A 15212-nucleotide genomic window follows, 5' to 3' on the forward strand; every position below is an offset into this window, starting at 1 on the left:
AAAGCCTTGGGCACAGCATATGTATCCCTTCCGGGCTTCGGTATGAATACCACCCTTGAGGTCCTCCATGCTGTTGGTATAACTCCACTGGCTAAGCTGGTCCTAAAAAGACGCACCAAGGGGAGTATCAACTGGTCCCCACCTTCCTGCAAAAATCCAGGATAGATGCCATCGGTACCAGGAGCTTTAAATGGTTGAAATGCCCTAAGCGCCCATTTGATACCGTTATAGGTAATCACAGCCCTAGCGCAGGCCCAATCTTCTCTTACCGTCCGCACCCTAGTCTCTCTTTCTATCTCCACCTGGACTGTGCTCTGCGGTTGTAAGGATCCTGGGAAGTGAGCGCTCAAAAGGCTCTCCAGCACTTCTTCTGGGCCGTCTGTATATGTACCATCCTCCTTAAGCATTGTTCCTAAAGGATTAGCTTGACCTCGAGCTAGTACAGTTGAACCTCTATAAGACGAATTTCAAGGGGTACGGGAAAAATTCGTACTATAGAGGTATTCTTAATAAAGAGGGTCGTTTTATCGAGGTTTAATGCTGCTGTTATTCTTCTTATAGAGGTTTCTCCTCGCTCCAAGGTTTTTCCAAACAATGACTGAGGAAGGAGGAGGGATGGGTGGGGGTTTCATGTTGAGACAAGCTTCTGTTTGTTTTGAAAACTACGTACTATGGAGGTTAAGATTATGATAAATTCGTCTTATAGAGGTCACGTTCGTCTTGTAGAGGTTTTGTGCTGAGAATATTCGTTGTATAGAGGTTAATCAGTCCCAGCCCATGTCACAAACAAATTCGTCTTATGGAGGTTTTTAAATTAATTACTACGTTGTATAGAGGTGTTTTTAGCATTGACCTATATGAAAGTGTCAAGGGGATTAAAAAAAATTCGTCTTATCGAGGAATTCGTTTTATCGAGGTTCGTACAAACGAGGTTCAACTGTACCCTATGAAGCTTTGCACATTCAGAAACACTCTCCATGTTCTGACAGAATTCTCTCCATGACTCTTTCTTAGCTCTTCTAATTGTCCTATTGTAAACAGTGAGCATCTCTGAGTAGTTGTTCCAATTTCCTGTACGTTTTGCCACATTATACAGTCTGCGAACCTTCCTCCTCAGAGCTTCTAGCCCCCTATTCCACCAGCAGGCTTGCCTAGACATGTTCTTTACAGTCTCTGGGCACGCTTCTTGGTATGAGCTTAGTAGGCCTATGGCCGCATTTAGAGAATTCGTCATACTCTCCACCCCATGCCCTTCTGTGTCTTTTAATTGTCTTAGTCTGTCCCCTAGCACCTCTCGATACTGGTTCCAGTCTGTCCTTCTAACGTTCCTATAGGTCTCTTTTACACAGATCGAACCTATAGTGAATTCAATGTAGCTGTGATCTGACGCTGAGTGATCATCAGATACCCCCCGTTTTACAACCTTTGTCGCCGCATAATTACTGGCCAAGGTTATGTCCAAAACCTCTTCCCTTAGTACCACCCCTCTCCTCTGTCTAAAGGTTGGTTTGGATCCCTTATTAAGTATAACTAAATTAGATTCAGCTACAAAACTTAACAAGCTCTCACCTCTCTCATTGATATTGCTGCTGCCCCAGGCCACATGATGGGCATTGGCGTCGCAGCCCAACAGCAGGTGTTTTCTTTCCCTGGCTCCATATTCGACAACCATCCTCATTTCTCTGGTCGGTGGTGGTTCCTGGGAGTCATATGGCAGGTATACTGAGGCAAGCAGGATTTTGACGTTACCGTCACCCATCTGCCCGTATACCTCGGTCACGGCACAATCCCTAGAACAGAGATTAGTGACTTTCAGTGTCTTAATATTTCTACTGACAAAAATGCAAGCTCTAGGTTTGTCACTGTCAGTATCATATATCAACTCACCTTTTGCGGTGCTCATCCCCATGATTCTGCCTCCTGCGGTCCATGGCTCGTGGATCAGAGCCACGCCTATGCGGCCGGCAAGAATTTTCTGGCAAAGCGTAGCCGTAGCCGCCTTGCTGTGTTGGAGATTTATCTGGAGCACCGCAACCATCCTCTACTTGTGTGGATCCTTGCTCCCATGCAACCTGAAGGTTACCCTCTCGCAGCCCAAGAATGGGCGCATCGCAAGAGACTTCAGCTTCTGCAGGGAGTTTTCGTCAATTATTATGACCAGGAATTGTCCGCTAGGGTTTGAGTTCCCCCCAACGACCGCCCAGTGGTCTGTGTCAAGGTCATTCTGCAGCTTTATGCCCTGCATCACGTCCTTCTTGGTTGTTGCCCCCATTGTGGTGGGAACAAACACTGATACTTTCACAGCCTTTACAAGTTCTTTGGCTGGGGCAAGCTTTAGCGAGCTGCCCTCAAAGGGGCTCAGCTCCTGAACCTGTTTGACCAGCCATTCCTTTGTGGTTGTGTTAGTACAGCCGACTACTAGGCATCCACCTTCAAGATGGCAGCTGCTTATCCTGACGTCTTTGCCACGAATGGCCCGTCTGGACAGCTCCCCCTTGATTTTGTTGGCTTCAACCTCTGTCAATTTCCTGTCCGGGTGTTCAGTTCTGGCGATTGCCATCTTCTCTACGGACAATGTCTCAGAATATGTGGGTGCCGATGTCCTCTTTGAAACACCGGACCCCTCTCCTTCCTTCCTCCTTGACTTCTTTTTATCACCCCCAGCATCCTCAGGTGTCAGGTGCTCTCGCCCCCTCTTTCCACCCGTCCTTCTAGAGGCTTCAACAGAGTCGGCTTTGGGAGTGCCGCCCTCACCCTGCTTTTTCCCAGCATCCTGGTTCCCAGAGGAACCGGCTTCGCCGGGAGCAGAGTTCGGGTGCTTGGCAGCCCACGCCAGCCTTCTCTCACTTCTAGATAGCACCTTCTCGCCTTTGGCTAGAGCTTCCGCTATCCTTTGTCTTCGTAACTCTCCCCTGGAAAGTCGTTTGTTTTTTCGTTCCTTTCCAGTTTCCGGGAGCTTGTCATCTTCATCAGATTTTAGTAGGCCTTCCTCCTCCATTAGGGTCGGATCTTCTACATTTACACTAGCAATAGAAGTGCTTTCGACCTGTTGGTCACACTTTTCTTGCTCATCAGTTATGTTTTTGTCAGTTTGCTTACTAACTTTTGTTTGGACATCCATTTTGTTCCCACGAGTACCGGGTATATAAGGTCCACCTCCCCAGTGACCCGATTAGAGAGGTAAGGGGTTCATACGACTGGGTTCCCCCTGGGTCCCAGAAGGCTCCGTTTCTGACACTGAGTATTAGGCCCCCAGTGCCGCAAGGCTCTCAGCACGGGTCGCATTACACCTTAGCCCAGGGCCCGCAGTGCTCAGACATAGCTATTGCTATGACTGAACGTCTAGGTGGGCGCCCTGCTCTAAGAGAGGCAAGCCTCTCTTAGACCAGCACGAAACACCCAGTTCTGATGGTGCTGCTGCCCCCCACCAGAGAGTCATTCAGGACTCTAGCCTAGATCCGCCGAGATCAGCGTGACAGGGGCCACGACGTGAACGGTGCAGTCATTGGACTAAACAGGCCTGTACTTCATTTTTGTACTGGCCTTCTCGGACGGTCTTGAGCACCATAGATGCCCCCGACAGGTGTATGAGGAAATGTTTCAGAAACCTTCAAACCACGTTCCGATTCACAGTGTTAATTCAATAAACGAAATTGTAAGTAATTTTGCTCCCCAACTACCTACTTGGCAAGAAGTTCATTTTAGTTACAGATAACGAACCATTGACAAGGATTTTCACCAAAATAAAGCTCTACCACAGATGACGTCAGCTCGCCTACTGCGATACGCTTCATTCCTCTCCGGATTTGATTACATTGTTCGATTCAAGAAGGGAAGTAGCAATCAAAATGTAGATTGTTTATCAAGATCTCCAGTCAAAACATGCAGTAGTTCAACAGATCAACAAATCGAGGAAGAAGTGAACCAGCTTTATTCTCAATCACTTTTTCAAGTATCCAACTGTGAAATCACTTCAATGACAATCAAAGAAGAGACCGCAAAAGACCATGAAATGAATGGAATAGTTCGAACCCTGAAAAACAATTCTACTGACTCAGATTACACCCTAATTGACGGTATATTGTTTCGAAAAGACAGAATTGTAATTCCAACATCTTTACGCTCCAAAATACTCAGTGAACTTCATGAAACTCATCTGGGAATAACCAAAATGAAGCAACTCGCTCGACACTATGTTTACTGGCCAGGAATTGGCGGTGAAATCGAAAGACTAGTTAAAGGATGTAAAAGCTGCGCCCTAGTGAAAGCATGTCCACCTAAAGTGTCAGTACATCCGTGGAACCTACCTGAAAATAACTGGGACCGAATGCATATAGATTATGCCGGCCCTTATTAAAATCACTATTTTCTTGTTTGTATTGGCGCAAGATCCAAATGGGCTGAAATCAAAGTGTTGAAGGAAGCACCCACATCTTCAAACACAATCAATCTGTTAAACAAGATATTTGCTACACATGGGTATCCGAAAGAATGCGTTTCTGATAATGCTACAATATTTACAAGTGAAAAATTCAGAGCTTACTGCAAGATCAACGGCATATTCCAAAAGTTTCTTCGCCCCTGGGCATCCAGCGACAAATGGCCTTGCAGAACGCAACGTACAAACCCTGAAGAACGTAGATTAAAGTCAGCTTCTGAAGAACCTGGGACCCTTACAGACAAAGTGAGAAGAATCTTATTCCGTTATAGAGCTACTCCATTAGCTAGCAACCAAACCCCTGCTGAACTCTACCTCAATAGAAAATTGAAAAAGGATTCGACTTGATGCTATTTTTCTTTACCAACACCCTAAATCAAGTTTCCAGCCTGTTTTAAAACCTGTCCGATCAATTCAAGAGGGGGAGAGAGTGCAAGTTCAAATATTCAGTAACAACAGACAAGTTTGGAAGTTTGGAGTAATAAAGAAGAAGCTAGGAAAAAGACTTTGCATAGTAACACTCGATAGTGGAAGAAATATCAAGAGACACATTAACCAGCTTAGACCAACTCTTGTAATGAAAGAAAAGATGGTAACATTTGGACGTAAGCAATCATTCGATGTACCAAGACTTCCAAACCAAACTCCATCTTATCCTGATCAAAGACCCGACCATATTGAACCAGAACCAGACCAACCTACAGAAGTTAACATTCCAGTTCGCTCTCCACGACCAATAAGACAACGACGACAGCCACCTTGGTTACGAGACTTTATCGTTCAAAAATAGTTTATGTTCTTCTCAATAAGTGAGGGAGAGTGTCATAATCTTGTTCTATTACTCTAAATAGTCAGTTGTTGGTAAATATTAAATAAGTTATTAAAGTTGTTTAGTAAACACTTCTTATTGTTACTTTTAAAAACATTACACTACAAACATCTATGTTGTTAAAATAAAGAGATATAATTTACAATGTGCGTGTATTTCAATAGTACGGTCACTAAACTTTACTGATTATTTATTTATTTGAAATTAGTAGTCAATAGAAATATAATGCCTATGTTTTTTCTCGTTTAGTAGAAACTCGATCATACACACAGAAAATATGGGACCAACTATACCAATTAGTTTTATTTTGTTATTTATTCGCAAACATGTGTTGGGGTTAGTTGGGAGTAGACGAAACAGCTGATTAGATAAAAAACTAGTTTTACTTTGGCGACGAAATGGCAACAGTGTCTGCCCCACCAGCCCCTTGGCCCGCTCGACCCAATACTAAAGCAGTTTAAAACAGACTATAGGGCCCACAATTATATGTGGGGGCCATGCACAAAACATCACCTGATACCCTCTCCACAGCTACGTCATGACACCGTTCATGTCTCATCACTAGAATCAACCAGTGCAACCCAAACAACCTGTGTGTGGCCTTGTCATACGCACAAATCGAAATTCAGAGTGCAGAATCAGAGAGCAAACATAGGCCTATTTTGAAAGCAGGGAACGATCTCAAAATTGTTACAACGCAAAATATTCTATACCCCACTATCTCATGTTCAAGTCTCTAAATATTTTTCTCTATTGTCTGTACCATAACATACACCATAGATTGTTTTATCGCGTTTTAACGTTGTCCCCCTCCCCTAAAGTCACTAAAAGAGTCACTGAAATTTAGTTTGATCAACTCCAATTTAGAACACACCCACTACAACTTAGAACTCAGAACTTAGCTTAGTAGAACTTAGTAGACACCCTGACATAAGTGTAAACCACAACACAATTAACAGTTGCCACTCTGATTCTACCAAGTCCTATAAATTAATTAGCAACCGGTGGTTTTGATTTTTCCGCGACAGTGGTGAGCATTCCTGCACTAGGAAATTTACGACCATTCAACTGCCTACCTGACATGTGGATGACACCTTGGATATGTGACATTGCTGTCTTTGGGATGACCAGCGCTTTTAGTGTGGTGGACTGGGGGTTGGTCTAGTGGTTAGAGCGTGGGACTTCGGTCCCTGATTCCATCAAATTCCACCGAACATTCTACCAAATCAACAATGAATTTGATCTAAAGTGATATTGCCACAACCCCTAGGTAATGAACCCCTGAAGTAATGTGAAATACAATCCCGGGCTCTCCTGTCTGCCGACCTAGGACAAAAAAGTGTGGTGGACTGTTAGGTCTGATAGTTGGGTCATCCATCTAAGACGTTGACTCTCCAGCTAGAATACTGCACTTTAGATTGAAGGTTCACATCCCCTCATGGCCAGGTCTGGCATGTAATTCGTTGAAGAGTGTTCAGAAAATATTGTTTAATTTAAGGCTGAAAATCCCCCAAAAATAGTTAAAAATGGTAGGGCGGAAGGGGAGAATGTAGGCTATGTATTTGACTTACCGCATATGTATCTGTCCTGTATCTTGAGGATGCGCGCGCACGCGCTGTGATGCTAAACCGGCTGTACATCAGTCCTGCTGAAAATAAGTTTTATTGTCGGAATATATGATCTTTTAATTTATACGTTATAACTAGTATTATTGGGACGTCCAAGTTTATATTTTACGGACACTACGAACTCATTGTGTGTAGCTGAGCATCGTAAGTAGATGTTAATGTGATGTGGACAAACACATAACCTAACTAATGGACTAACAAGCTGCAACATACTGTCTGATAACAAGACGCACGCTTCATTGTTGGACACGCTCAGAACTTCTTGTTGTTCTTCTGAACTCTACCTTATCAGCTGTGTGGTGGTCGAGTGGTCTAAGTGACTGTTTCAGTAATCAACCCACCTGAAAATCCAAGTTCGAATCCTAGTGAGGGCTAATACTTTTTGTTCAAGAAAACTCATTGTTAAGGTTCATTTTTGGCAAAAAAATTATTGTATTGATTTTTAGGTGTAAAAAGATAGTTAGTTTGGTTATTATATATTTATTGGTCTATATTATTAGGTTATAAATCATTAGGTTAAAATATTGCTAGAATTTTATTTATATAGCCTATTTAAAATTTTTACTGTAAATAAAAAAATTGTTTATTATTAATTGTTATGCTATTTATTGTGATTGTTACTGTTGATTAAATTGGTATACGTTTTTATTTATTAGGTATTAGTTATTGTTGTTATTAGTCATTAGTAATTTATTCATGTATTATTTATTTATTTATTTCCTAGTTATCCATTATTTATACTTGTTACTTATTATTCTCACTATTCTAATTTAAAAACAAAACCAAAAGTAAAATGCCTGTAATCACACGTTCTAAAGACTTGTTGAATCTCACAGATGGATTATTTTTTATCGATCAGGAAGTTATTGACCTTGCTTCAGGTTTTTATGCTGAGCTGAGATCAACCATTGCTACTTTTGGTGAGGACTCGGTAGAAAAATTGATTCCGCATGTGACCAGCTTAATGGAAAAACTCAACAACGTGTGTAAGTCCAACGAAGAAGCTCTCAGAGAAATTAATCAGCTGCAAGATCAACTGAGCATGGCTGAAAGTCGTTGTATGGACTTAAACAAAAGTTTTAAAGAAAAATCCATGGTTTGTTGTGAGTTGGAGGATCAACTTGATGCTGACATCGGTAGTCTGACCGCTGACCTAGAGAAGATCAAGGCCGAAAATAAACAGCTGAAGAAGAGGGCAGAGTCAAATGTGGACCATGAAGGCATCTTGCTGGAAAGTCAACAGAAAGTAGCTGACCTGACCGCTGACCGCCAGCGCTTGATGACTTCAATAGAAGTGTTGGAGGCAGAGATAAAATGCTTGAGGGGAGAACTGAGAAGAGCTGAGAGTCGTGCAAGGCAGAGAAGATCTTCATCCGACATGAGCCTGCTAGCGGAGCTATCAGCTGCGGAGAAACAAGAGCCTTCACTCCACACTGTTACCCCAGCTTCACTCCGCACTGTTACCCCTGCTTGCTCTGCTGCTCCCTGCACACCTCCTCGGCCTACTACTCCACACTGTGACACTTCACCTGCACCTAAGTCGGAGGAGAAGCCGGACGGACAACACAAGACATTAAGAAATGTACTTGTAATTGGGGACTCACACTTAAGGTACTCAACAAATATGTGCATAGAGAAGGGGGCATATGTTGAATGCTGTCCAGGGGGAAAGATTTTACACATTAAGAATGTATTGTTAGGTTATTTAGGTGTAAGTTTGTCTGTGATATATTTTCATGTTGGATGCAACAATCTCAGACGTGGCTATCGGGGGGGCCCGGGGTACAATGGGGGTCATGGGAAACGTGAGGCTCTCCACAGCATGGCTGACCTTTTGTACTCTGCCAGAACACACTTTCCAAATTCAAAATTAGTTCTGAACAGTGTTCTGATTAGGCGAGACGTTAGTTATAGAGCACTCCACGACTTTAACACCCAGGTTGAGCTAATGTGTAACAACTTCGGTGTTACATTCGTGGAGGCTAACACGTGTGTTGGCAGAGGGGATCTGGCCCGTGATGGAGTGCACTTCAGCCGACGAGCTGTTTCTCGCCTCGGGCATTTGCTCATGGATGTGATTGGGACCCTTTTGCAGTCTCAGAATGACCCACATGTCTCTGGTCAGGGTGATGTCAACTTAATGCCTACCCCGCTTTCTCCTGTACTGGGCCATGACGCGGTGGCTGCAACTGACTGTGGCCATGGCGGCAGTCAGAGTGTTGTCACTGTGTCGGAAAACTAGTCGGAGGGGGAGGTGTGGGCAATGTCAGAATTGGTCACCTAAACATACGCTCTTTGAACACTGGATTCACTGAAATGTGTGAACTTGTCCTTGATTTAAATTTTGACATTTTTGGTGTGACAGAGACCTGGCTTCACCCTGACACTCCCTCAGACAACTTCAATATACCAGGATACAGTTTGTTGCGCTCTGATCGCCACCACATTTCTGGCTTATTTGAGGAGGAGGAAGCCGGTGGGGGCATTGCTTTATACATCAGGGAAGGAATTATGTATGACCAACATATTTTTCCAGCCAACCTTCCACCTGGTATAGAAACACTTTCTGTTGTCCTCAGGCTAAAAAGCCAGAGACTGGGTCTGTGTGTAGTATACAGGCCTCCCAATGTACGATACACTAACCTTGATTCTTTGTTTCACTCCCTATTTGTTGACTTAGCAGTTGAAGTCGACTCTGTGATCTGTCTGGGTGACACAAACGTTGATCTTATGTCAAAAACAAGTAGTGATTCTAAATATTTATGCCGACTCTTGAGAGAATCAAATACAATCCAGTTAATAAACGAGCCTACGAGGGTGACAGCAACTTCAGCCACCTTGTTAGACCACATATTCGTGGACAGGTCGGTTGAAGTCAAGAGGATCGGCGTTATAAATGCACCTAGCATATTAGATCACAGAGGGAAGTCAATTACGGACCACAAGCTTATTTTTTGTGAATTGATCCTAAGAAAAGAACAAAAGAAACCAAAGATGATCAGATATAGGGATTTTTCAAAATTCAATGTTGACCAAGCGGTAAGAGAACTTTCTGAAATAGATTGGAAAAAGATAACAATCTTACAAGGAGTAAATAATATTGAAAATGCATTGACCAATGAAATTAGAAAAGTATATGATAACCACGCACCTATAGTGTGTAAAAGGGTAACCAAGAAAGTAGCTCCGTGGAGAAATGATATAATTAAGAAACTGACGAGGGAAAAAAATAAATTAAGGAATAGATATTGGAAGTCAAGAAGTGATCCTGATTGGCATAAGTATAAGGAAATAAGAAACAGATTGAATTCAATGGTCTGGCATGCGAAAAAAAGGTTTTTTACCAACAAACTTTCGACAACAAACAACAGCAAAGATTTCTGGAAATGTATAAAGAATTGCGAAGTTTATAAGAACAATTGTATAGAAACTATTGACGGTTTTGAAGCTGATGACATTAATGAATATTTTACAAAAATGGGGTCTGGTATCAAGGCTGATGAAGAAATTATTAAATTTTATATGACTAATAAACAAGATGAAACAAGAAGCGAATGTCGATTTAGTGCTGTCACCGAAGCAACTGTAAAAGTAGTGATGAATCAAATAAAGTCTAAAGCTGTAGGCAGTGATGAGATATCAATAGACATGTTAAAAGCTGTGAGTCCGTTTGCTATTGAAGCAATCACACATCTTGTAAATGAGTCACTCATCAGTGGAGTATTCCCGAATGCATGGAAGCAAAGTATTGTCAGGCCATTGCCAAAAACAGCTGCACCAACTAAGGTAGAAGATCTTAGACCAATATCAATACTTCCAGCAATATCTAAAATATTAGAGAAAATAGTGATTGACCAGATATCCCAATTTATGAATGACAATAGGCTGCTACCTAAACTACAGTCAGGTTTTAGAAAAAACCACAGCACATGTACAGCTTTGACCAATTTATTCTGTGACATGATTGATGCCAAGGACAAAGGGAAACATAGCACACTTGTCATGCTTGATTACTCCAAAGCATTTGATTCTATGGACCATAGTATGCTGATTGCAAAAATGAAATATATGGGTTTTAGTGATAGAATCACTACCTGGATTCGCTCTTACCTTATCGACCGAATGCAGGTTACCAGATTGGGTAGTGAAACATCGTATCCCCTCGTCAAAAAACGGGGCGTTCCTCAAGGTAGCTGTTTGGGGCCTGTACTTTACACGCTTTACACAGCTGACTTTCCCAGCTGTGTAAAACATTGTACTGCACACTTGTATGCAGATGATTCCCAGTTGCACTTGTCTTATGAGCCTGGTTACATGAATGAGGCCATCGACAAGATCAACACTGATCTGGAGAACATCTCCAAATGGTCTAGCATTAATGGGCTTAGGCTGAATCCAGACAAGTGCACTGTACTTCATACTGCCCCTGTGAACCTAGTACAGACACTGAGAGATAATGGCTTGAGCATCAATCTTGATGGCAGGAGTCTGGCAGTCTGTGACAAAGCCAAAACTCTTGGCGTCATTATTGACAGAAATTTGAATTTTAAAGATCACATCACGCATGTCTCCCAACGAGCAATAGGAAGACTGAGAGGTCTGTACAGGTTCAGAGGTATGCTGCCTGAGGCTGCAAAGCTTCAACTCATGCAGTCACTGATATTGTCAGTAGTCTACTACTGCTTCCCTGCATATGGCAATAGTATCACTAAGGAAGACATGTGCAGAATACAGCGAATCCAAAGCTCAGCAATCAGATTTGTATTCTGCCTTAAAAAATTTGATCATGTTTCCCCTTTCCGTGAAGCAGCCGGGATGTTGCCCATGGAAGCCATGTGCAGGTTTTTGACGTGCTGCATGACTCACAGGGTACTGACTCTCCGTGAGCCCGACTATCTTTGCGAGAGGCTTTCTGTCCGGGATGAGGTCATACAACGTAGGACACGTCATGGTGGGAGGCTTCACTTTCCAAGGGTCACCTTGGAATTGGGAAAGAAAAGTTTCTCATATTTCGGACCCACATTGTACAACGGACTACCCGAGAGCCTAAAAACCGTTGCATCCAACAATACCTTTAAGATTAAGATTAAAAAGTTTTTAAAAGATATGAATGTTTAGTTGTAAGTGAATAGGTTAATGACAAAAGTTGTTCTGAAAAACTGACATGTATCAGAGAAACGCTGGCTAATAAAGACGTTTTTATTTTATTTATTTATTATTTATTTATGTATTGTATCTTCTGGATACTATTATTTCATGGATAACTTAGTGTATTTTTATTAATTTTTCATTTATTTAATAAGACCTCTATTTCTATAAACTTATTTATCTCTAAACTTTTAGGTTTTAGTTTGTAGTTTATAGTTTTAAACTTACAATAGGCCTATACTATATCATATTTTCTTCTCCCACAAATCAAAAGAAATTACTGAACTTAAAAAAGGTTTGAAAAGATCAGCATTTGTATAGCTACAATAAGAATTCTTTCAAGAATTGTTAAGATAGTCTTAGACAAACTGGACCAAAGTACATTATTTTTGTTTTTCAGTGCACCCCGACTGTGTTTCCGGCGGATCCCTTCGACCCTAACGCTGATGCTGAGGCACTCAAAGCAGCCATGAAAGGGTTTGGGACAGATGAGCAAAGTATCATTGACATCCTTGGCAGACGATCCATTGTACAGCGGCTCGAGATTGCTGAGATGTACAAAACCTTGTTTGGGAAGGTATTTGAGACTTTATAATTTTACTAGCTGCTGTACCCGTGCTCCGTAACGGGAAGAAAATTCTGTTTTGAAGAACAGGTGTCCCCTTAACATCATAACATATCTTGATAGTTAAAACTATCTCTGGGTTGATAGAGCAATGGTTATAGATTCTTTTTTATTTCCATAATCAACTGCATAGTTTTAGAATAAATAATCAATGACAAAGTGTTAGAATAAACAAACCTACCACATAGTTGTGTATAAACTAAATTTAATTTGTTTGGACCACCTGTCTGAAATTGTGAAATAATCATTTGGCAGTTCTGCTTGTTTACTTAATGTCAACGTCAACGCAAAGGTTATCATTGTCAGTTTTCTCATGCTTCCATGGAGACCAATCAATTTTTACTTTTGAAAACCTCACCTCAAAACTTTGAACGTCCAGAGGGCGTAGCCCGAGAAGAATTCAGGGAAGTGAATAAGCCATTTCTAGATATGCGGACCGACCATCTTTGTGTTTTGGCTACATGAGTTTAGTATTTTTGAGCGGAGCGAGCGAAGCTCTTTGAGATCGGACCTTATTCAAACTATGTAATCAATTAACTCAATAACGGCTGAACATATTGAATCCAAACTTACCAGGGGTATTTCAACAAATATTCTTGATGTTACTAAACAAACAAATTTCAATTTGATAATACCTGTACCTACACTTTTAGACTGATATAAAATTTGCAATGTTTAACATTAGTCTTATGGGTTGCCATGATGGTTACGAGATAACAACGTAGATGTTAACATAGAATCGTAGCGTATGCGACTCGACATTGTGTACCCACGGGCACCTCAGCTTGCACATGCGCAGATGGCCTACAGTCCCACATTATGTGTTGCACCGTATTTTGCTTTTGATGAAGAACTTTTAACGGATTAAACTTTTCTAACTGCCAACTTATTATTGTTAGTTTTACTGAACCACGCCCTCGTGCCTGCACCCAGGCTAACGACTTGGAAGCGTGATTCCATGTGCAGGCCCAAGGAGCGGCTCACAAACTTTACAACAACAGGAAAAACTGTGGAGGAAGGTTCAAGAACAACGCGTAATTTGAGAGAAACGAGCTGTAATAACAATTTAAATAAACAACAACAACACATTAACAAGAATAAAAAACTAAAAAAAAACTGTAAATGATTTTGTTACCCATCTAGCCTACTAACTTACAGTCATTTCTTTTATCATTCAAATAGGCTAACTTCAAAAGAGCATTGAACAAAATTTTACCTTCAGAAAAATTTAAATATTAAACAACATACGACAATAAATAATTAATATTTCCTTTTCAATAAATGCATTTATCCTGGGTATTTATTAACACGTTCACTGCACTACGAGATCCCGAGGTCTTGTAATCGTACCTAGCCCGTAGTGCGGGACCCATAATTTGGCTTCTTTCCTAAAGTTACGACATCGATATTTCGGCGTACAGTTATCGTAAAGAAATGAAACTTGTACATATATAATACACTAGCTGTACCCGCGGGCTTTGCCCCGTTTAGCTTCTTAATTTTCAAGATGAGCTCGTTCGCATGGCTCAATCACGTCGTGGTTGAAGTTCGTTCGCTACGCTCACTCACCTTTAGGTTGGAGCTCGTTCGCTGCGCTCACTTGCCTTCAGGTTAGCTCGTTCGCTACGCTAACTCACCTCCAGGTTGAAGTTCGTTCGCTCCGCTCACCTTTTGGTTGCAAATAAGCTGTGTCATAAATTTAAAAAAATAATAGTGCTGCACCCTGTTGGTAATCCTTGTAACTTTAATGCTGTTGAAAATCATAGATGTTGATTCCACTAATTTTACTAATAAAAGTTCACATTTTGTATAAGAAAATAGAAAGTAAGTTTTTATTAAATCACAATCTGTAAGTAAAAATAGACAATTCAACAAGTAAACAAAAGAATAATTTGAACACATGTTAGAAATAAAATTTAAATAAAATATATGTTAACACCTCCTCCTCTATTTACTGTGCTGCGGCACTCTACGAAGAATCAGCTGATCAACATGTCTTCTAATTATTCGCCCATCTTCCAGTTGAACTACGTACATTACATGTCCTTGCTTTTTAGTTATATAGCCCGAGTACCACTTGGATGATCCATTGACATATTCCCCCGCTTGAACCTTATCTCCAACTTTGAAATTCCTTTTAATACCGACTTGGAGTCCCTTTTTCTGATATTTGTTCGGTTCTAATGTTGGAACAATTATTGCTAGGTTTGTTCGTACACTCCTTCCAAACAAATGCTGATGTACCAGTTGAATTCGGGGATTGCCTGAGTTGCATTACAAGTCTTTGGATTTTGTTTAGCAGTGTACCCTTTTCTCCCTCCATGGATTTTAACGCCTTCTTGACAGTCTACACGTATCTTTCAGCCTGGCCGTTTGAGTTTGGGTGAAATGGTGCCGTTGTTCTGTGAACAATCCCACATTCATTCGTGAAGTTTTTGAACTCTTGGGAAACAAACTGTCTTCCATTATCTGAAACTAAGATTTGAGGGAACCCAAAAGTTGAAAAGATTTTCCGTAATTCTTGGACTGTCCATGTACTTGTAG

At 41.3% G+C, this 15212-nt stretch overlaps 1 protein-coding gene across 11 annotated transcripts in view; it reads left to right on the forward strand.

The window, feature by feature from the left end:
* LOC128984186 (annexin B9-like) overlaps positions 1–15212 on the forward strand; it is a 281946-nt gene that overhangs the window by 206110 nt on the left and 60624 nt on the right. For all 11 annotated transcript variants that reach the window (XR_008489985.1, XR_008489986.1, XR_008489984.1 and 8 more), the window contains one exon: positions 12444–12620. Coding sequence is in view for 7 of the 11 variants with exons in the window: in XM_054403524.1 (XP_054259499.1) it covers positions 12444–12620 (177 nt within the window). In the remaining 4 variants the exon portion in view is untranslated. The remainder of the gene's footprint in view (positions 1–12443; positions 12621–15212) is intronic.

This window comes from Macrosteles quadrilineatus, unplaced genomic scaffold (genome assembly GCF_028750875.1).
Source record: "Macrosteles quadrilineatus isolate MER2022 unplaced genomic scaffold, UCM_ALF_1.0 Scaffold_1__1_contigs__length_201487025, whole genome shotgun sequence".
Classification (NCBI taxonomy): domain Eukaryota; kingdom Metazoa; phylum Arthropoda; class Insecta; order Hemiptera; family Cicadellidae; genus Macrosteles; species Macrosteles quadrilineatus.